Here is a 20,564-nt window from a genome sequence, read left to right on the forward strand (position 1 = left end):
TAATCTGTTCTTACAAAAGAACTAAGGAAAAAATGAGGACAGAGTCAGAGCCAGAGTTTCAAAATATTCTCATCTGTTAAATTAAGAGTGTCTCCCATAGAAAAGCAGTGGAGGCCCCACAGGGCAAGTACAAAACAGAATTAAAACTCCCAAGGGTCTTGTCTTTACAAAAGAAAAGGCAGGAGGCAGCCCCTGGACAGCTGGTCATGCTGGCCGCTCCGGTTGGACCATGTTGCATAATCCTCAGTCGCATCGTCACAACGTCTCTGAGCGTTTTGATGGGGGAGAAGGGGCAGTGTAGTGTGTATGGGAGGAGACACCCAGAGGGCTCTCTTTGCCCCCTTACCCCCTCTTCATATCCCAGAGGAAAGTGGAGGGAAGCTGGCTACACCTTGAAATGAGGCTATGTGTTTCAAACCTGGGGACAGGGTAAGAGGGGGATCTGTGCTTTGAGCAACCTGAGCCAGAGGCAGAGGGGTGTTGGCAGGGGTGAGGGGAGGACGCATGATGCTTATTGCTTTGTACCTTTCATTAGGAAGGAGGGCAGCAGCCAACAGTAGCTCACAGGTTTGTAAACTGAGCCTGCTGGCTTCAAAAAGGGAGGCAATGAAGTCGAATTAAATATAAAAGAGTCATTTGTGCAAAAATAACTTAAACAAATAAAAGACCTGGGGGAGGGGGTTTTCCCCTTAGCCTGGTGGGGAGAGGGCCATATACCACCCCCCCCAGGCCTTTTCAGTGACATGGCTTTGGGGGGGGAGGGGGTGAGCTTCCCTACCCCCTGCAATGGCTCAGGATGGGACTGTGGGGGAAGGGGTTGCATTTGTGCTCTGAGTGGGGAGTAGTGCCCCCACCCTCTGTCCACAGGTGCAGGTGGCTGGCAGGGGCTCCCAAGGCTCAGCACTCAGCTCTCCCCAGTCAGGGTCAGATCCAGCTCCAGGTATGGCTGCTATGGGGCCAGTTTCCTCCTCTTGTTTTTGGCAGGACGGCCAGGGCGGGCCCGGGGAGGCAGAGGGACAGCCGCCTATACAAGAGGGGAAGTTGAAAGAAGTGATCAAACAGCTGGGTATCAGGAAGTCCTTTATTTTCTCCCCACTCCCACTAACCTTCTCCTCCTGCCTCATCCTTTATACGCACTCCCACCCACCCACGCAGTGACGCACACTTACGCGGGTTGTGGGGCTGGGGTCCAAGGTAATGTCCTGGCGGGAGCTGTTGCTGTTCCGGGTTGGGCTGCAATAAGGGCACAGGTGGATCAGGAGCACGTCCCTGAGCACCAGGGGATTTTCAGAGTTTGGGTGGGAAACTTTCTACATGTGGACAGTAGAGGCATAGTATCCTTATTCATATTCAAGTAAGTACTGCCTTTTTGAAAGCCAAATCACTCTTAACTATTGCTATAAATCCAACAAGAAGCTGGAAAGGCCAGTATACTCACTTGTATTTTCTCCTGCGGCCACGACGAGACTTTCTGACTACCCCTGGGGATACCTGAGAAAAGATGGACTATCTGTAGGAAAAGACACCTTGGCCTCAACCTTTCCTCAGGGCCTTTGTACCCAGATAACCATTACTTAATCCACACTCACCTTAAGGTCCTCAGAATGGGGCCCAGGAGGGGATGGATCCTTGGGCTCAGCACCCCCTTCAGCCAGCTCCCCATTATGCTGCCAGTGGTGGGTCCTTCTTGGGGACCGTTCCATTTGTCCATTGAAGCCACCACGTGCCCCCCACTTGAGGGCCAGTCGGCCAGGCTCCCGCCGGCTGCCAGGCTTTCGTCCCCGGCCTGGCCTGGCCTCACCATTAATGCCCCTAAGTCCCCCTCCTCCCCTCCGGCCCCGTTTCCCTGACCCCCTCCCAGTGAGCAGCTCAGGGACTGGGGGATCGGGAGAACTGTGGGGTGGGGCTAAGGCACTGAGGGGAGGCCGGGCAGGCTCCGGTTCAAGGGCTGAGGTGGGGCTCTCAGGGGGCAGACAGGGGGCTTCTGGCTGCTCTGGAGGGATCTGCAGACAAAACAGATCTCTGTCAGTTTCAATGCACTTCCAGCTACTTTTAACTTGAAATGTCTATTTCCAGTTTGGGGAAAAAATTTTCTCCCTAACACACACCCATCCCCTCACCTGGAGACTCTGTAGCAGGCAGGCTAGGGGACTAGAAGCCTCTGAGAGGGGTGGAGGAGCTCCCCCCCCAGGGAGGAGCTGCAGCCCCAGCTGGCCAGAGAGAAGAGGGCCGGGAGGCTGCAACAGACTGGGGAGGGTTCCAGGGCTGCTGGTCAGCGAGGACAGGTCACCTGTTAAGGAAGTGTGAAGTCAAGGGTCTCCCTGGGCAAACCAATTAGGCTGAGCAGACCCTATTCTTTCAGGCTTGACTCAGTGGTCACAGACTTTCTTCCCTAATTCATCCAGTCTCTACTCCCAATTTTTCTGCTTCCTTTCTTCTCTCCCACACCACAGAGTCTTCCCTCAGACTCACCCAGCAGGCTGGCACTCAGCAGAGGGCTAAGGAGTTGAGGGGGTCTCCCTGAGTTGGAGGGGGCCTTGCCCAGAGAGGAGGCCCCCGGGTCAGTAGTTGCCGTGGTGACACTGGAGGTAGGTGGTCCAGGTTGGGGGGCGCTCAGGACACAGGGCTAAGAAGAAAAAATAGCTGTAACATCTACATGTGTAAAGTATTCAATAAGTTTATAGTACTTTCACGTACAAATCTCACTGAAGCCCCACTGAAGTAGGCCATGCTTATTAAATACAGACCCAATTCTTACAGTCCATCCTACCCCCAGCTAAGAACTAAGCCCTCCTCAAAGGCCCTAAGGAAGAGCTCAGACATGAAACTGAAAGCCTTCGATTCCCAGCTCCCATCTCTGATTCTATCTCTTGTTCTGTCCCACCCACTCACCCCCTATCCTCACCTGGGGGGGTGTCCCCGAGGGGGGATCCAGGCTGGCAGCCAGCAGCGCAGAATTTAAAGCTATGAGGGTGGGGGGAGCTGAAAGTGGGGGGAACAGCAGGGGGGGCAAGTCTCCCAAACCTGAAAATGTCTCCCCACTTGGACCCCCGGCTCCCTCTGCAGATCCCTCCCCATCCCCAGCTGTGGGGCCCAGGGCCAACAAGGGCAGGAAAGAGGCAAGGAGGTTGCTAGGAGGTGCAGAAGGGGGCGGAAGAAGGTCTGAGGGGGGTGGTGGAAGCAGGGAAGCCACCAAAAGTGAAGGCCCTTCGGGCTCACCTGGGGCTAGGGGAGGGCCAGGTCCCCCTGGTGGGGGGAGCAGGGGCTCAGGGGGAGGTTGTCCCCCTCCCCCAGCCAGCACGCCAAATAAACTGTGGCTAAGCAATGGAGAAGGTGGAGGTTGTCCCAGACTCAGAGGGAGGGGCAAGGTCCCTAGCATCCCCGGGAAGCCAGCTCCACTCAGCGCCAGGCCCTGTTCGGGGCTGGGGAAAGGGAAAGCCTCCCCACCAGCCAGGGGAGGCAGAGGGCCGGCTGGGCCGGCCCCCATCCCAAGCGCTTCAGATGGGCTTTGAAGCACAGGGCTGGGGACTAGGGGGGCTTTGGAGGCAGCTGGTGGGGCAGGGGCACCTGCAAAGAAAAAGAGAGGTTCAGCTCTAGAGAGACCCTTTCTCCCAGTATCTGAAGAATCCAAACTCCCTGCCCCCCGACCCAGAAAACCACTACAGAGCTCTCTAAGTTCTCCCTTCAACGTCTTGGCAGTCTCTTTGTACCCTAAGGAAGGGCTCTGATGCACTCACGTACCTGGCACACTGCTGAGGCTGCCACTGGTGGTCCCAGGGAGGGCAGGTGGGATGGGGTGCGTGGGCTGAGGAGAGCTCCCTGAGGAGAGGGTGGGGGGAGGAGGAAGGTGTGCATCTGACCCCAAAAGGTTAAAGCTTCCATCAGAGTGGGAAGGGCCAGGGGTGGGGAGTCCCAGCAGGGACAGCACAGAAGGGAGAATTGGTTGGGATGGCTCTGGCAGAGGAAAAGATTGGGGGGTGGGAGCAGGGGCCCGAGGACGGCTCCGCCTAGGGGCTTGAGGCCCGCCCCCTTCTAGCAATCGCAACACAGTCGGGGGTCGGCGGGGACGACGCTGAGAGGGACGGGGCAATGAAGAGTGGGAAGCTGAGGGTGCCTGGGCACGGGGCCTTCGGCCCTGTAAAGTGCTGGGAGGGGGGAGTTGGGGGTGCTGTGCCTTGGCCGCTGCAGAGAGTAGGCTGCTAGCAAGAAAGGGGGGTGCCCCGGGCCCCTCCACCGTGGGGGCCCCTCCCAGGGGCCCCAGGACCAGGGGCAGGTGCATAGTGGCTGAAGACACTGGTGGCTGAGTGGCAGGACCAGAGGGGCCAGGGGGACCAGGGAGATTATTGCTTGGGGGCAGGGGAGGGGGTGTTAAGGCATCACTACAATGGAAAAGAGGAGGGTCTGAAGGTGGTGAGGAGGAAGCATGGGGGGCTGGAGGAGAGCCCAGGTCAGGGGGCACCAGGCTGGATCGGAGAGCAGCTCCCCAGCTATAGGAGGGGGCGTTGAGGCTAATAGCAGGTGGAGGAGGTGCAGCTGGGGAGGGGGCATTCCCCCGTGGGAGGAAACAAGGGCTGCTGCTGCCTCCAGAGGGGACAGGATCAGGAAGCCTTGGCTGTGGGAAGAGCCCCCCAGGGCCTGCTAGAGGGGGGAAAGCCTGTGGAACTGAGGGTGGTTCTGGAGGAAGGGAGCCAGGACCCCCATTGAGTGGAGTTGTAGGAGGGACTCGACAAGGAGGGCGGGCAGAGGGAGGCCCTGGGGACACAGTGTGGAACATTTGGGGGCTTGCTCCCTCTCCTGCAATAAATGAGAAACAAAGCATCAACCTGTGGCTCCCCTTCTAGGAATTTTGTCTTTTCCATCCCTCCCCCCGCAAACTCCCAGCTTCCCTGTGCCCTCCTTTCACCAAGCAGTTCCCCACTCCACCCTTCTTGCTCTCTCTCAGACCTCCTCCCACCACCCCTCTTCCAGACCCTTAAGTTTTCCTGTCTCTGTAAAGTGGAGAACACTCACCAGGAGAAGAGTGTGAGCAGGTGGTCTCCATGCTGCGGTACAGAGTTGCCATGGCAACAGCTTTCCGCCGGTGGTTGCACAGCTTGGTCATGTCCTCCTCTGATGCTGGCCCCACCCCAGCCCCACCCGGGGTCACCGGGGCCAAAGGGTCAAAGTTGAAAACCTGTAAGGTGGAAGGCACAGACAAGGACCCTGAGAGAGCAGAATCTGAGAGCGAGCTACCTCAGTCAGTGACCGGCATTAAGTTTCTCTGACAATCTCACCCTCACCACTCTGACCTTGGGGACGTTGAGTGGACACTCCAGACCGCATTTGCAGGTCCCATCGCTGAGGAGGTAGCTCCGGGTTTGCTCCAAGGAAGACAGCTCTGTGCCACTTGGACTGGGAGAGGATAGGGTCAGAGTGTGAGGCTAGATAACACTGAACTGGAAGACACTCTAAAAGAACCTTCAAAGGTTCAAAGACCTTCCTAGGAAGGGCAGAGAGAAAAAGATGGAGAGAACAAGTGCACAGGACCAGAGGCACAGAGAGCAAAAAAGCCGAGGAAGGAAGAGGAACAGAGAGCAACAGGGCACCAGCGATCTGAGCTTAGAGAAGACGGAATAGGAGAGAAAACTTAGGCAACTGAAGGGCCTGGGGATAGAAACCGGGGAACTTGGGGAGCCACACCTGATATAGAGCACAGCACCCTCTCGAACACAGCGCTGCCAGCCGATGGGGACAGATGTGGCCACAGGGCCCCCAGCTCTGTCTGCTCCACTGCTCTCATTGCCCCCATTCATTGTGTGTAATCAGCTCCCACGTGCCTGATAACACAGACATTCATGTGGCATTAGCAGGATTAAACTGGGCTGGGTACCTGAGGGAGTATTCCCGCAAGGCAAAGGTTGTGGGGAGACTCAAGAGAACCCGGGAGCAAAGGGAAACCCTCAGAGAGCTGGGGGAGAGAATGAGGAGGAACCTTCTGCCAGCCCACCATGGCTACCTGAACATGTCTGCAAACATTGTGGGGTCCAGTCTAAAGCCGGGGCCGCCGGCTTAGCCCACACCTGCAACACAGGAGAGAGAAAGGACGGTCAGGAATCTGCCCAACCTACTAGAGCACCACAGACCAGGACACTCAAGGGAAAGATCCTTAGTAACAGGAGGTAAGCACCCAGAAAGATCCCAGGGATCTGGTGGCTGAGCCCACAACCATCCTCTCCACGTTCAGTCCCTAGGGACCAAAGGGTCAAAGCCACAACTCTCAGGGACCGGGGAATCACAGCCCAATCCCTAGACATATAAAGGGCGAGGCCCCCTCATCCCACCAAGGACAGAAACCTTCAGCCAGGAGTGCGGGTTAATTCCCATAATCTCTAGGAAGTTTCCCAGAAAGGCTGGCCCCTGCTGTTCCCTCGCCCTCAGGAAGATCATATAAAAAGTATGGATTGCCCCGCAGAACACCAGGCAATTGCCCAACTGCTTGCTCGGGTGGTACCAGCCTAAGTCCCCCCATGGCCTGGCTACACTAGACAATCACTGATCTAGTTCACCTGGGTCTTAAGAAACATTGGAATCACAGTTCTGTCTTCTCCCACTATTCTCAGAAGCTCCGGATTTCCCCCCAAGCCTAAGGCAAGAAGAATCAGCACCTCCTGTCCCACTGGCTTCAGTTTAGCTCCAAGAGGGATTCTCCTCTGATACATATGGGGACGCCCCACAAACCTGCAAGTATTCTCTCCAAACCTACCATCGCCCCCACCCCACACCGGCGGCTTCTAAACTTTCCCTCTCATAACAAGGCGCCCTGTCACCCAGCCTGCTTCCCTCAGCCTGGGGAGGAGGGGAAGGCGCACGAAGTAGGAAGGAACTTGGGGAGAGGGCGGGCGGAGGGTGGGCGAAGCACTGAGGGGAGGGAGGTGAAGAAGGCAAAAGTCAAGCAGTGAGAGAGAGAAACGGTGGGAGCAGGTGAGGGCGGGGGAGTGGGGATGGGGCCAGGGAAAGGGGCCAAGAGGACGCGGAGGGGGCAGAGGGTAGGGACAGGAGGGGAGGGGGAGGGGCGAGGTGGGGGGGCCGGGCCCTGCACTCACCGCGGCCCATGGTTCGGCCGGCCCCGCCCTGCGCAGTCGCGGCCCAGAGGGTGAGTGGGAGGGAGTGGGAGGAGGGTCGGTGGAGCCCGAGCCTCCGGTACAGCCCCGGCCGGTCCTAGCAGGAAGCGCCGCCGCCGCTGCCGCGGATCACCGAGCGGCCTCCCGCGCATGCGCCATGGGGGCCAGGGGCAGCCCTGGGGATTCCGTTCCCAGAAGGCACCGCGCAGGCTGCTACCGCCGCCGCCGTCGCTGCCGCCGCCGCCGCCGCCGCCGCCGCCACCGCCGCAGCCGCCGCCGCTGCCCGGACGGGAGAGGGGCGGGGCCGGGCCCCCGCCCAGCGGACAACGACGAGCCAACAGGAGGGGCCGCAGTGCGCATGCGGGAGCGCGCCTACCCCTCCCCCACAACCCCCCATTAATCCCCAAGAGAACAAACACCCCACGCGGGGGCCACCCCCCCGCCCTCCGCGGAAGGATCCGAGCCTCTTCCCAGGCCACTGGTGGCCAATCCCAGCCCTCCCCGGGGAGGGGCCCCTTCCAAAGCCACAATCTGTTCGGGGAGCCAGGAATGCCAGGTCCGGGAGGAGCCGGCCCCGAAAGATGAAAGTCGCGACTTGCCCTGCCCCGCCCCAAAGGCTTCCCGGGTAGTGTGCTGGGACTTGACCCGCCTCCCCAGGTCAACATGTCAAAACACGACCCCGGCCTGTCAAGTCACATGACCTCTGCCTGTCACTGACAACCTGGTCATGTCTTTGGGCCAGGAGAGACCATCTGGTCCAAGCCACCCCCACCCCCATTTACAGGAGAAATGGAGCTCCGGAGTAGTGGTGCAGGCCTGACCAAGGACCTGTCACTGGTCACACCACCGCCTATACTTGCCATCCAGCCACAACTAGCCTTGTGACAGTTTTTTAGGACAAACTCTGGCTGCCCCCATGAGGATATGACAGGATATGTAACAGGCCACCACATGGCCTCCGTTTTCTACCTAATGGCACTTGAAATATAGTTTGCATTTTCCACCGTGCTTTTCACTTTTGTTCAAGCTGCCTCCAAGTTCATAATCTCACTTCCAGCAGGCGATCTTTTATTTACGAACAAGGACAGTGAAGCACGGCGAGATTAGGTAACTGGCCTAGGATCCCTGGGCAAGTGAGGGACCGCTGAGGCTAGAATCAGGGTTCCTGACAACCCAGACCCAGGCATTCTTGCGCTCACGTGCACGCAGGCAACAAGGCTCTACTGTAGCCCAAACACCTAAGGTAGGAGGCCTGAGCCCAGCTCCTCACAGTAGGGAGTCACAGGACCTGCAGGTCTGATAACTGAAAAGGGCGGGCCTGGTCTTTGGTGAAGGGCAGCAGAGCACCACTGGGGGAAGATGATTAGACGAAACAGTGGGATCGGGGCCACCCGGCAAAGAACACGAATTCTGGCATGCCGAGGGCTCATCAGATACTTTACAAAGAAAAAAGTTTAAGGATGCTCTTCAGAGAAGAGCTTAAAATGAGTACCAAGGGACGTCAAGCTCCTTGGCTTCTTTTGAGAGAAAACTCGAGAAGATGCAAACAATCCTGGTGGATGAATGCAAATTTTCAAAGGTGGGAGGTTTAAAAGACCTGGTGTCCGTTAGCAGGGAAGGGATCAGGGGCAAGGAAAATGGGAGTTTCTTTTGGTGGAGATAAAACGGAGGGTAATGTCAGATGGGCGGAACAAGAGCTCTAGAGAGAGACAAGCTGCAGTGAGCCTTCACACCGCAGCTTAGGGGCGACCACAGTTGATAGCCGTTGGGGCCGTTGGGTACCGGGAGCTGGCGCCCCGCCCTCTCTCCTCTCCCCCACCCCCCCCTGCACCTCCCACCACCCTTGTAGTCCCCTGCGCGTGCGCGCGCAGATACCGGTTGCCAAACATTGCATCATCCCCGCCCCCCTTTCCTCCCCTCCCCCTCCAGCTCTCCCCTCCGCGCGCGCGCATGACTCACTCACCTCCTCCGCGAAGCCTCGTGACCCAAAGCCACTTCCGGGTCCTACACTAAGTCGACCCCCAAGCGGGAGGGAGCGACGGGGGCGGTGCCGCGAGGCTCCTGAGTGGCGGACGTAAGGGATGAGGTGGGGCCAACGCCGGCGTGCCGCTTCCTGATTGGTAGGCCTCTGGACCCGCCCAGAGAGGAGGGCAAGGCCCTGTTAAAAGATCTCAGCTCCGAGGATCGAGGTCAGAGGCTTGAGTCTAAGGCATAGAGTGTATCATGTTGAAGATGAGCGGGTGGCAGCGACAGAGCCAAAATCAAAGCCGGAACCTGAGGAGAGAGGCGAGTACTGATTCCCCATCTACCTTTTACCCTCCCATTCTCGCGAACACGAGTTGGCCCCTTAAAGTTAGGGCATCCGCTCTTATGGGTGTAGCCCCACCCCCTCCGCAAAGAAGAGAAGTGACTGTCCCGGGGGAGGGATGAGGAGAATCCTTTATTCGAAAGTAGTGCTTACGAGAAAGACACCCCGTCCTTCACACGACCACAGCATCCTGCCCCTGCCCGGAGCACAGTCCCTGATCTGTGTTGTTAGGCGACCGGGCCCCAGCTAGGAAGATTTATTCTCGCGTTGCTGACCCTAGGCCTCTTTGTTAGGCCTGTCCGGTGGGAGGCGGGGCAACAGGACACACCCCCGAAAAGCCTGGAGACCCAGTGGTTCGGGCCGTTGCCGCCGCTTTGCCACCGGCGGCCCTCCCCCTACCCTACCCCCAATCCTGTCTCGGCCTTAGCGTCTCGGGGCCAGCATAGCCACGTCAGTAGCTGGGGCTTCTGGACCTCCGCAGGACATTCTTTCCGCACGCTTGCAGAGAACAGAAAATCTTAGGCCGGCACAAGTCTTCGGGAAGAGGGATGTCGATGAACAGGGAACGGAGATGAGTTTTCCTTTCCCCAAAGCCCTCTAGCCTCTTGCTCCGGAGAGCATCTTGGATCTTTTAAGTGTGGGAAGCCACTTGGGGTCTCCCAAGTGGGTTGCCCTTCCCCTGGGATTGGTGCGTGCCTTTTTTCCCTTGTCCTGTCTCCCAACTAATCTCTGTGTAACCATTGCATCAGGCTAGCCCCCTGTTTGGCTCTGCAGCCCTCTGGCCTGGGGCTCCACTGCTGATGAAAGCCTTGTCCCACACATGGGAAGGCAAGAAGGGTTCCCCAGGGAGGACAGCCCTGCAGAGAAAGACTCAGGATGATATTGCATCTCCAGTCCCTAGGGGCAGGCAGCTGCCGCTTTGCCTTTGAGCTTCATCCTCCTACCCCTGTGAGAGATTGGGGAGAATTCATGCATTCATTCCTAATACTTAACCAGACCTACTATGTGCCATGCAGCTTGGGACCCAGCATTTATCCACAAACAAGAGAGAAAAATGTCTGCTCTCTCAGAGCTTACATTTCAGTGGGAAGAGGCATACAGTAAGCAAATATGTAAAGTGCCATAGAAAACATTAAAGCATGGAAGGGTAGAGAATGCTGAGTGGAGGTTACAGTTTACACTGGGTGGTCAGGGATTCCTTCACTGAGGTGATATTTAAATGAAAGACTTATGTGGGAAGAGAGAGCTTTCCAGAAGGAATAGCAAGAGCAGAAGTCCTAAGGTGGGAGCATGTATAGTATCTTTAGGGGCCAGTTGGCTGGACCAAAGTGAGCAAGAGCTGGGGAGGTCAATGAGAAAAGGCAAGGAAGGAGCAGACTGTGGAGGCCTTTTAATCCATTTAAAGGACTTCAGCCTTTAATATGTGTGAGGTAAAGTTTTAAGCAGGGGAATGACACACCCTGACTTAAGTTTTAAAAGGTCCATTTTGGCTGCTGTTGTAAATAGACTCCAGGAGGGGTTGGGTGCAGGAGCGGAAACTGAGAGACCTTCTGCAATCACCTAGGAGAGATGAGAGTAACTTAATCTAGACTAGAAAAAATGGAATTGGCGAGAGGTGTTTAGATTCTGGGGTTTTGAAGAATGAGTTTAAGTTTTGCTGTTGGTTTGGACTGAATTGTGGGGTGTGAGAGGAGAGGAATCAAGGATGATACCAAGGTTTTTGGCTCAAGCAACTAGAGTTGCTCTATACTGAGATGGGAAAGACCTTGGTAGGGGAAGATTAGCCAAAGTTTGTCTTGGGACATATTAAGTCTGAGATGCATATTAGATATCCAGGAGGAGGTCCCAGGAGAGGTCTAGACTGAAAAAACACATTGGAAGGTGGTCAGCATGGGAATAGAATTAGGAAAAGGCCACTTGATTTGTTCCCATCTCTGTAGTCCTTACCCTGGCACATTTGAAGACTGCCTTGAATTTAGAAAAAGCTGAGTTGGCCAGGATTTTGCTATTATGTAATCAGAGGACTACAAATGTCAGCAACTAAAAATAAAGGAAGTCAGGCTCTTCTCTGTCCTTGGAAATGGCTACAGAGACTGGTAACTATCAATAGGAAGTAAGGAAGGACCAGTAGGAAGCTGGAGGTAAAAAGAACCTTTCTCCACCCTTCCAAAAATGTCTAATATTTATCTTTGATCCCCACAGTGTTCCAGAAGGAAGTGTATCTTCATACATCACCACACCTGAAAGCAGGTAAGTTTAACTGACCATTTCCCCGAACCAGCTCCTAAGAGTTGTTGCTTATGAAATTATGAAAACACCTAGAGAAGACAGGAGAGGAGGGTTTGAATCTGAGCAGGTTTTTGCTGTTAGGCCACATCCATCCTCCTGGCCTGCCCTTAAAGAGGTGACCAAATCCCTATTCTTAGAACATGTCCTAATTGAAAGCTGGCTCTTGAGTGCACAGTCAGGTGAGGTCTCACCACACCTCATTCCCCACCCAAGGTTAGATGGACCCAAGGACTGTTTGCCCAGGCTCCCCCCACAGGAGGAGGAGTACAGGTGTCTAGTAACCGCCCCTGGAAACAACCAGTGGAGTTCCCCAAGGGAAGCTGAAGACTTTTACTAGGAACCCATAAGAATACATGTCCAGGTACTTGGTTCTTCAAGTGCTGGGCAAAAGCAAAAAGGAACTCTGATTCTAGGTCAGGGGTTGAGACATTTTAAAGGGCCAGACAGTAAATGTTTAAGATGTCAAGGGCCTCACAGAATAGTCTCTCTCACAGCTGTTCATCTCTGCTATTGTAGTATGAAAGCAGCTGTAAAACAACATGTGAATAAACAGCTGTGGCTGCTCCCCAATAGATTTTTATCTACCAAGACAGGCAGCAGGCCAGTGTATTAACCTGTAGACTGACTGGTGGAGCTTCTTTTCCTTACCCCCACTATCATAAGTATGTCCTTTTCCAGATCCTGATCCAGCCAGAGATGGCAGCTGAGTCATTGCCGTTCTCCTTCGGGGCACTGTCCAGCTGGGAGCTGGAAGCCTGGTATGAGGACCTGCAGGAGGTGCTGTCCTCAGATGAAAATCGGGGCACCTGTGTTTCACCCCCTGGAAACAAGGAGGTAAGAATGCTAGGCCTGATGCCAGGGGAAGAGGAGGTGCTGCCCTTCCCTTTTTGACTAATTCATACCTACCCTGCCTTATCTCCTTGAAGGAAGAATCAAAAACCTTCACCACTCTTGACCCTGCCTCTCTGGCTTGGCTTACTGAGGAGCCAGGACCACCAGAGGTCACACGCACCTCCCAGAGCCCCTGCTCTCCAGAGTCCAGTCAGAGCTCCCTGGCTCAGGAGGAAGAAGAGGAAGACCAAGGAAGACCCAGAAAACGGAAACAGAGTGGCCAGTCCCCGGCCCGGGCTGGCAAGCAACGCATGAAGGAGAAAGAACAAGAAAACGAAAGGAAAGTGGCACAGCTAGCTGAAGAGAATGACCGGCTCAAACAGGAAATCGAGCGCCTGACCAGGGAAGTGGAGGCAACTCGCCGAGCTCTAATTGACCGGATGGTTAATCTGCACCAAGCATGAACAGTTGGGACCAGCACTTCCATTTCAGGCCACTTCTCACCCTTCGTGGAAGTATCCACTGACCACGTCACCAGAGCCAACGACATACCCCACCACCATCAATTCAGTAGGGTAGCTTAGGGTAGACGATAGAAAAGGGTCTCAGCATGTATATAGAGATTGTACATTTATTTATTTATTATTGTCCATATCCATTAAAGTGACTTTCTATGATAAGTTCTCACTTTCACTTTTTCTTCTTGCCTTTAGGGGTTTCCAGGGGTTTCCCCTCAGCTTGAGCCAATTGTTTCTTCAGATCCAAGAGTTTAGCCACCTCTGCAGCAATCTGGTTCTTGTCGGCCTTCTGTGCCTTCAATTCTCGGACAATGTTGCCCTGAGAGGAGAGGGGGCGGGGGAATAACGGTGAGACCAGAAAGGACCTATTTAGGATTCAGCTTTTCCAGCTTCCCACAGGGCTTCAGCCCCGCACCTGCTTGGTCACTTCTTCTGTCAGTGCTTGGATCTGCTGCGGTCCAGCTGCTGTCTTGGGGGATGCTTTTGCCTTGAGAACAACGACAGGACAGAGTTAGCACTTGCTACCATAAACATGCCCTGACTTCAGGTCTGATGTAAGATCGCAGGAGCAAGTGATTACCTTTAAAGCCAAGGACTCTTCTAGCTAAGACAGGAAAGAAAAACTAAGTGAGGAAGCAGGAGGGCCAAAAGAGGGATGCGTGGGGGCTACTGAGGGACATGGAGGACTATTGGTGGCTGAGGCAGTCTTTAGCTTTCTTACCTGGCCCCCACTGAAGCGCTGCTTCAGACTTTCAATCTGGTCATTTTCCAATTTTTGGAACAAGGGACTGACCTGTGAGAAAAATTCCAGAATCATCCACCGATGGGGTATAAATTCTTATTTGACTATAAAGAGGGCCTCTCCACCCCAGCTTCTGACATTTAGGAACTCAAGTTTCCAAAAGAAAGGTTGAGTGTACCGCTGAGAAAATACATGCTGATTTCAGTAAAGAATCCAGGAAAAGCACTGGCATTCATTAGATCAAAGATTACTTAGGTTATTTAATGATGCTAGGTTGATGCAAAAGCTTAGAGTACGTATGTATTTTTATCACCTTGTCTTGAGAAAGCAGCTACCCTTTATTTTCCCTGCCCCCTAGGTTCTGGCACGAAGGACAGTGAGGATATATGGGCTAAAGAAAAGATTGGGCTTGTAAACCAATTCCAAGGGCTTTATATCAGAAACAAGCCTAAAGTGCAGAGTGGAGGTGAGGGTGGAATGGGTTGTGAGAACAGCTATGAGAGTGTCACACCCAGTAAGTTCTTCCCTGAGCCCTCCTCCAAAGGCTGCATGGCAAGGTAGAAATTTTGAGGGACTTCCCTAGTGGTCTAGGGGTTATGACTCCATGCTTCCAACACAGGGCATGCAGGTTCAATCCCTGGTCTGTGAAGATCCCACATGCCCTGGGACAAGAAGCCCATACACAACTACTGAGCCCATGTGCCTAGAGCCAATAAGAAACCCCAACGAGAAGCCTGCGCACAGCTGGAGAGGAGCTCTGCTTGCCTCAACTGGAGAAAGCCCATGTGTGGCAACAAAGACTCAATGTAGCCAATAAATAACTTTTTTTAAAGAGATTTTGAGAGAGGCTGGCTCTTCCAACTCTCAGACCTACCGTGCCAATCTGGTGTCCTGCTGGTAAGGTGCATAGAAAGTTCGTGGGCAGGATACTGCGGGCTGGAGGTGGGAGCTGCAGCTGGGCTTGGATGGTGGCACTAACTGTAGGCATGTAAGGCTGGAGCATGACGGACAGCAAGGCAGCTATATTCACGGCCAAGCCTGTCACTGTCCCTGCCCGCTGCCTGGGGAAGAAGAAATACTAGTCTGGACCTCCAAGAGGACACATCCAACCAGTCACTTTATTTCTGTAGCCAACCCTACCTTCTCACCCACCTGTCAGCTTCGCCGCCTTTAATCCGCTTCCAGGGCTCATTCACCTGAATGTACTGGTTGCCATGGCGAGAGATGGTGAGGATGCTACGTAAGGCATCCCGGATCCTGAGAAGGAAGGATGCAGGCCAAGGTGTAAGGTCCTAGGGGTACCAGTATGGGGTTGTCAACATGCCAGCAGATCACGGAGTTAAGACAGAGGTGTAGATACTTACCGAACCTTCTCTAGCAGCTGGTGGTAGTGCTGGAGCTCCAGGGTGACATGGGTCAGCAGGCGCTGATCATCAGAGGTGAGCACCATCTCAGGCACAAAACCCCCAAAAAACTTGGACACAAACATCCCAGCTCTGGATGGGAGAAGGGGGGCAGGGAGAAAAGAGTTATTTCCCAGTCTCCTTACAGAAAACTGGACATGGTTTTCATAATTTTACATTTTCTCAGAACTGAAACCACCTGGCTCCCTCAAGCTGGAAAGCAAAACTTAATTCCTTATTTTTTCTCCCCTAAGAAAATGTCTGCACATGACAGACATACTTTACATACAGATATCCCTCATATAAAGGAAACTGATATCCCTCATATAAGGTTTTCAGTAACCATTTGTTTTTCAGAAGTCAGTATCTTGAAATGATCAAGCTGAAATATATACATTAACTGATATCAAACAAATAAATCCTCTAGCAGAGACTACCTACCTGATCATTGTGGTTTAATAACCAAATCTGAAAGTATGGGAAGCCACAGAAATTATTTCTTTAGATTGCAAAATAGCTGAGATAGGAACCAATAATGGAAAGTGAGACTGAAGTGATAAAACTCCAATCTCCTACCCCTGTGCTAAAAAAAACCTTTTTTTCAGTCAAACTTTTCAGTGGCCTGCGAGTGAACTTGCACTAGGAAAGGACACACTTCCAATAACATTAATAAAATAATTAGCAAAAATTCACTTTGTGATGAACTCTGCTAAATCACATCTCTACAACTAACTTCCCCTCTTACAAGCCTCCCCCTGCCCCCACCCCCAGCTATCTGCTGCCTCTCACCCCTCACCAGATCCCACCTGTTGATGAAGTTGCCCAGGTTGTTAAGCAGCTCGGAATTATTCTTGAACAACATGTCTGTCCAGGAGAAGGCACTGTCCTGCCCCTCAGGCCGAATGTACAGTAGATAGAAGCGCCAGATGTCAGCAGGGATCCCTGTGTCCTGGGCCATGTCCCCAAACACTCCCACACCCCGGCTCTTAGAGAATTTCCCATCCTCGTAATTCAGATATTCTGGACAGAGAAGGAGAATGCCAACCATCTGTTCAAATCATGTCCTTCCTCCCTGACCCACTAACTCTTCTTTCCTCAACCTCAGCTCTACAGTAGCTGGCCTGCATAGAACTTAGAAGATCCTTCCTCTCCAATGTGATCTTTTCCCCTTTACTTCCACCCATTACAAAATTTAGCTCTGAACTTCTGCTCTCTTCAGGGCCTTCCTTTTTCTGGGTTGAGCATCCATGTTCTGTTTCCTGTTTCACCTCAACTCCTAACTCAAGACCTAGCACCTCTCCAGGAACTTCTTCCAAGTGCTGCCTTGGTCCTCACTCCCTAGGAACACCCTCCATCTTCAGTCTCCCAGGGTACCTGTAGCAATGAGGTGGCTGACCAAGGTGTAGTTGTCCTCAGCTCCTAGGGCTGAAGAAGGAAAGACTATGCCATGGAAGGGAACATTGTCCTTGGCCATGAACTGATACAGGTTCACCTATGAAATATAATTGGGAGACAGCTCCTGAGAGCCTCTTCAAAGGCCTAAGAAAGATCAGGTACCCAATCCGAACCGCCCCCCTACATATTCACCCTTCCGACAGGCAGTGGGTACATGTGTGCATGCTCAGTTGTGTCCAACTCTGTGACCCCAGGGATTACAGCCTGCCAGGCTCCCCTGTCCATAGGATTTTCCAGGCAAGAATACTGGAATGTGTTGCTATATTCTCCTCCAGGGGATCTTCCCAGCCTAGGGATCAAACCCAGATCTCCTATATCTCCTTCATTGGCAGGAGAATTCTTCACCACTTGTGCCACCTGGGAAGCCCCATGGACAGGCTAACTAAGAACTACTCACTTGTTCTGGGTTCTTCCACCACTTCTCCCATTGGTCTGTGTAGTTGGCTGTGATGGACAGGTAGCCAATGGTGGCATCAAACCAGACATAGAACACCTAGAGGGTCAGGAGGGAGACACGGTAGAATGCAAGCACACTGGGAAAACCCTGCTGACCCAGAGTCTCAGACTGAAACAAGGCATAAGCAATGGTCTATTCTGCTTGCCCAGGTTTCAACCTCAAAGCTGAATCATTTGAGATCTGAGTAAAGCTCAGGGTTTTTTACCTTGTCCTCAAAACCTTCTAAGGGCACAGGGGTTCCCCACTTGAGGTCTCGGGTTATGCAGCGGGGCTTGAGGCCATCTCGAAGCCAAGAACGGATGATGAACCGGGCGTTGGGTGTCCAGTCACTGCCAGGCAACGTCTTCTCCAACCACTCCTCCACCCGTGCTCCCAGCTGATAGCAGAGAAGCACAGAAAGCTGGTTTATGATAGCTGCATGTGTGGTCAGCATAAGGATAAATACACACAAGCTTTTTGGAATCATTTATTGATACATAACTAAAATCAAGGATTCATGACTGCCATAGCAATTCTACTTGAAACTTTTTTCAACAGAAATTTTCACGTAAGTGTGTATAGATGTATTTATAAGAGAACTGCACCACTCATCACAGCAAAAATTAAAACTAATTCACTTGGTTCAGTAGAATTTAAAGAACTATGGTATATCAACCAATGAAATACTTACTAAGGCCTTTAAAAAGTATGTAAAGATCTCAGAAATACATTAACTAAAGCAAACTTCAAAATAGTAATATAAGATATAATCCTATCATTATAAAATAATAATACACAGATTAACATAATCCCCAAAAAGCATATATCTTAGTACTTTATTCTCACAGGAGATTAGAGGGAACATCCACTTTCACACCACCTATTTCATTCTGAAATTTTAAAAACAAGTGTTTATCACTTTTGTAAGCAGAAAAACAAAGATAAATCTTTCATAAGGAACGGTTCACATGATTCATCCACAGAAACACCATAGCACTAGAAGCCTAACAACACACTCTACTGGTGAGGCTGCAGCAAACCGGTGCACACGCTACTGGGAGGAAGGTAAAACTGAACAATACCTACTGAGAAAAAGCAGGCCATAAACTACATATGCATTTATTCTGGACACAGCAAGTGATCCCTTAAGGAGTTTATCCTGAAGACAGACTTCCCACAATACAAAAATACATATGCACAAGGTTATTCACTGCAACAGTATTTTTAACTGCACTATACTGGAAACTACCTAAATGACAAACACAAAAAAATTGGTTAAATAAACTATGGCACCCACACAGAATGAAGTACTATGCAACCATTTAAGTAACAGGGCTTCCTTGGTGGTCCAATGGTTAAGGATACACCTTGCAATGCAAGGGACACAGGTTCAGCCCCTGGTCCGGGAAGATTCCACGTGCCGTGGAGCAGCTAAGCCTGTGCGCCACATGCTTAGAGCCTGTGCTCCGCAACAAGACAAGCAACAGCAATGAGAAGCCTGAGCACCACAAGAAAGAGTAGCCCCCACTTGCCGAAACCAGACAAAGCCCTCACATAGCAATGGAGACCCACCACAGCCAAAATATAAAATTAAAAAATAAAAATTTAAAGGAAAAAACAGAGAATTCCGTGGTGATCAAATGATTAGGGTTGCACTCTTCCACCACAGGGGACACAGGTTTGACCCCTGGTCGGAGAAGGCAATGGCACCCCACTTTAGTACTCTTGCCTGGAAAATCCCATGGACAGAGGAGCCTGGTAGGCTGCAGTCCAGGGGGTCCGCAAGGAGTCGGACATAACTGAGCGACTTCACTTTCACTTTTCACTTTCATGCACTGGAGAAGGAAATGGCAACCCACTCCAGAGTTCTTGCCTGGAGAATCCCAGGGATAGGGGAGCCTGGTGGGCTGCCGTCTCCGGGGTCGCACAGAGTCGGACACGACTGAAGCGACTTAGCAGCAGCAGCAGCAGCAGGGAACTAAGGTCCCCACATGCTGCCAAAACAAAAAACAAAACAAGACTGAGTAAGAATGATCTTTATGAACTGACATGTATGCAGTAGTCCTGATACAGAATGATTTCTAGAACATACTGTTAAGTGAAAAACATAAAATGCAAAACAGTATGTATAGTATGCTATATTTTGTATAAGAATAGCAGATACATATGTATACATACATTTATCTGCTCATCTTTATATATATATAAAATGTTTTACACACACACACACATATATAAGCTTATCTTTACAAAAATAAACACTAAGACTAAATCAGAAAACAAAACCAATCGCCTGTAGGAGACAGGAGAGCAAGGCAGCATGGACAGGAAAGGGAATGACACTTCTCTGCGTATTTTGTTGATCAGTCACCAAGTCATATCCGACTCTTTGTGGCCTCGCAGACTGCAGCATGGCAGGTTTCTCAGGGTTTCAATTTAGAAGCATATTAATGTTCTACATTTTTAAAAAACAAGTATGAGGAGAGAAAAAAAACTAGAAGCAAATGAACCTAAATTATTAGCTTATTTCAGTAACATAACCACACTGAAAGGGGAAAAAAACTGAGCCAAGACAATGTTGAACACATCTGATTACATACCCTCAGTTGTAGGGGAAGGAGCAGGACTGCAAACTAACCCTAAACTCACCTTAGTAGGTTTTTTGGTAGCGGTATGGGTGAAGCAATTCTGAAATTATTTTTAGGTGTACTGTAGGATCAAATAAATAAGTAAATAATGTTGCTAGAAACCAGAGTACTTACTGTGTGGAAGAAGGGAGATAAAAAATATGGGATAAGGGAAAGTGAAGAACTCCATGGGGCTGGACTGGAATGGCAATGTCAGTGTGAACCTAAAATAAATGCCTAACTTTCTGCTGACAGGGCTGAGAAGCAAAGACATCCCAGGAGCAATGAACACACAAAACTTGGCCTCTAATACTGTTCCCTACTTAAAAAAAAAAATACGGCTTGGTGGAGAAATGGTTGGATCCCAGGATGGAACAAGATGAATCTAGAATATCCTGCAATGCTAGAAAATAAGTGCTTAAAAATGATAGGAGACCTCAGAAACGCCCAGAGAAACCACCTTGAGGCTCCTGTTGGCCAAACAAGGAACAATCAGAACATCAAAATTTTTTAGGACAGGAATAAGTTATAAACCATTGAAAAAAACTGGAATCCATGAGTCAACACTGATAATAAATACATAAATAGATAAATAAATGAAATGATGGAGAAGGGTAAGTGTGGAGAGAGTGGTAGAGTTGGCAAATCTTAATAAAAACCCGTTCAGGTAAGAATGATTAAATAAATGGATGCTAAATTCAGAGGAACCCTTTCAATGAAAATCAAGATACTTGCATGGTCTTAAATGTGCATTTCCACAGACTGCTTTTAAGTTGCAAGGGGGGAAATATTAATTACACAGTGGAGAAGCCTAGTAACATCTTGACTGAACAAAATTTACATCACTGATAAGGG

The 20,564-nt window shown here is 51.6% G+C and overlaps 4 protein-coding genes and 1 long non-coding RNA gene across 16 annotated transcripts in view; 3 read left to right on the top strand and 2 right to left on the bottom strand.

The window, feature by feature from the left end:
- Positions 1–51: 51 nt before the first annotated feature.
- On the bottom strand, positions 52–9,139 carry MBD6 (methyl-CpG binding domain protein 6). Of its 7 annotated transcripts, none has more exons than XR_011255980.1 (15): positions 7,083–7,381; positions 5,996–6,059; positions 5,680–5,816; positions 5,289–5,391; positions 5,011–5,173; positions 3,742–4,794; positions 2,906–3,567; positions 2,473–2,626; positions 2,121–2,290; positions 1,590–2,003; positions 1,439–1,491; positions 1,170–1,233; positions 855–1,024; positions 526–589; positions 52–266 (listed from the first exon to the last, which is right to left on the bottom strand). XR_011255980.1 is itself a non-coding variant. In XM_069584862.1 (15 exons), exons 3-15 carry the CDS (start codon positions 5,790–5,792, stop codon positions 256–258), a joined length of 3,213 nt encoding a protein of 1,070 aa, XP_069440963.1. In that variant the 5' UTR covers positions 5,793–5,816; positions 5,996–6,059; positions 7,083–7,366; the 3' UTR covers positions 52–255. The 7 variants fall into 7 exon arrangements, 5 of the variants coding, with proteins under 5 accessions (XP_069440963.1, XP_069440960.1, XP_069440959.1 ...); XM_069584862.1 differs by having other exon boundaries at positions 1,439–1,510; positions 7,083–7,366; XR_011255981.1 differs by lacking the exon at positions 526–589.
- On the top strand, positions 6,854–8,108 carry LOC138437492 (uncharacterized). Its single transcript, XR_011255982.1, has 2 exons — positions 6,854–6,960; positions 7,205–8,108. It is a non-coding gene; the product is annotated as an uncharacterized lncRNA (long non-coding RNA).
- Positions 9,140–9,323: 184 nt separating the features above from the next.
- On the top strand, positions 9,324–12,415 carry LOC138437491 (DDIT3 upstream open reading frame protein). Its single transcript, XM_069584880.1, has 3 exons — positions 9,324–9,386; positions 11,611–11,658; positions 12,376–12,415. The coding sequence occupies exons 1-2, from the start codon at positions 9,324–9,326 to the stop codon at positions 11,650–11,652; spliced, it is 105 nt and encodes a 34-aa protein (XP_069440981.1). The 3' UTR covers positions 11,653–11,658; positions 12,376–12,415.
- On the top strand, positions 12,394–14,624 carry DDIT3 (DNA damage inducible transcript 3). The gene is made up of 2 exons (XM_069584878.1): positions 12,394–12,531; positions 12,624–14,624. Exons 1-2 carry the CDS (start codon positions 12,394–12,396, stop codon positions 12,990–12,992), a joined length of 507 nt encoding a protein of 168 aa, XP_069440979.1. The 3' UTR covers positions 12,993–14,624.
- The window catches only part of MARS1 (methionyl-tRNA synthetase 1), a 28,224-nt gene continuing 20,801 nt past the window's right edge, over positions 13,142–20,564 (bottom strand). For all 6 annotated transcript variants that reach the window (XM_069584866.1, XM_069584867.1, XM_069584864.1 and 3 more), the window contains 10 exons: positions 17,309–17,479; positions 17,044–17,139; positions 16,566–16,683; positions 15,998–16,211; positions 15,153–15,284; positions 14,941–15,045; positions 14,663–14,849; positions 13,768–13,839; positions 13,462–13,533; positions 13,142–13,365 (listed from right to left, as the gene is read on the bottom strand). In XM_069584866.1, the coding sequence (XP_069440967.1) occupies positions 13,219–13,365; positions 13,462–13,533; positions 13,768–13,839; positions 14,663–14,849; positions 14,941–15,045; positions 15,153–15,284; positions 15,998–16,211; positions 16,566–16,683; positions 17,044–17,139; positions 17,309–17,479 (1,314 nt within the window). In that variant the 3' untranslated portion in view covers positions 13,142–13,218. The remainder of the gene's footprint in view (positions 13,366–13,461; positions 13,534–13,767; positions 13,840–14,662; positions 14,850–14,940; positions 15,046–15,152; positions 15,285–15,997; positions 16,212–16,565; positions 16,684–17,043; positions 17,140–17,308; positions 17,480–20,564) is intronic.

The sequence above is a fragment of the Ovis canadensis genome, chromosome 3, assembly GCF_042477335.2.
Source record: "Ovis canadensis isolate MfBH-ARS-UI-01 breed Bighorn chromosome 3, ARS-UI_OviCan_v2, whole genome shotgun sequence".
Taxonomy (NCBI): Eukaryota; Metazoa; Chordata; class Mammalia; order Artiodactyla; family Bovidae; genus Ovis; species Ovis canadensis.

What these genes read in the sequence shown, in the direction of transcription:
- MBD6 (XM_069584859.1), bottom strand. Translation starts at nt 5,792, where the DNA reads ATGAATGGGGGCAATGAGAGCAGTGGAGCAGACAGAGCTGGGGGCCCT. An exon ending in CAGCCTCAGCAGTGTGCCAG is followed by an intron (nt 3,568 to 3,741) that starts GTACGTGAGTGC and finishes TTTTCTTTGCAG; the next exon opens with GTGCCCCTGCCCCACCAGCT. An exon ending in CCCATTCTGAGGACCTTAAG is followed by an intron (nt 1,511 to 1,589) that starts GTGAGTGTGGAT and finishes CTTTTCCTACAG; the next exon opens with ATAGTCCATCTTTTCTCAGG.
- LOC138437491 (XM_069584880.1), top strand. Translation starts at nt 9,324, where the DNA reads ATGTTGAAGATGAGCGGGTGGCAGCGACAGAGCCAAAATCAAAGCCGG. An exon ending in GCCGGAACCTGAGGAGAGAG is followed by an intron (nt 9,387 to 11,610) that starts GCGAGTACTGAT and finishes TGATCCCCACAG; the next exon opens with TGTTCCAGAAGGAAGTGTAT.
- DDIT3 (XM_069584878.1), top strand. Translation starts at nt 12,394, where the DNA reads ATGGCAGCTGAGTCATTGCCGTTCTCCTTCGGGGCACTGTCCAGCTGG. An exon ending in CACCCCCTGGAAACAAGGAG is followed by an intron (nt 12,532 to 12,623) that starts GTAAGAATGCTA and finishes ATCTCCTTGAAG; the next exon opens with GAAGAATCAAAAACCTTCAC.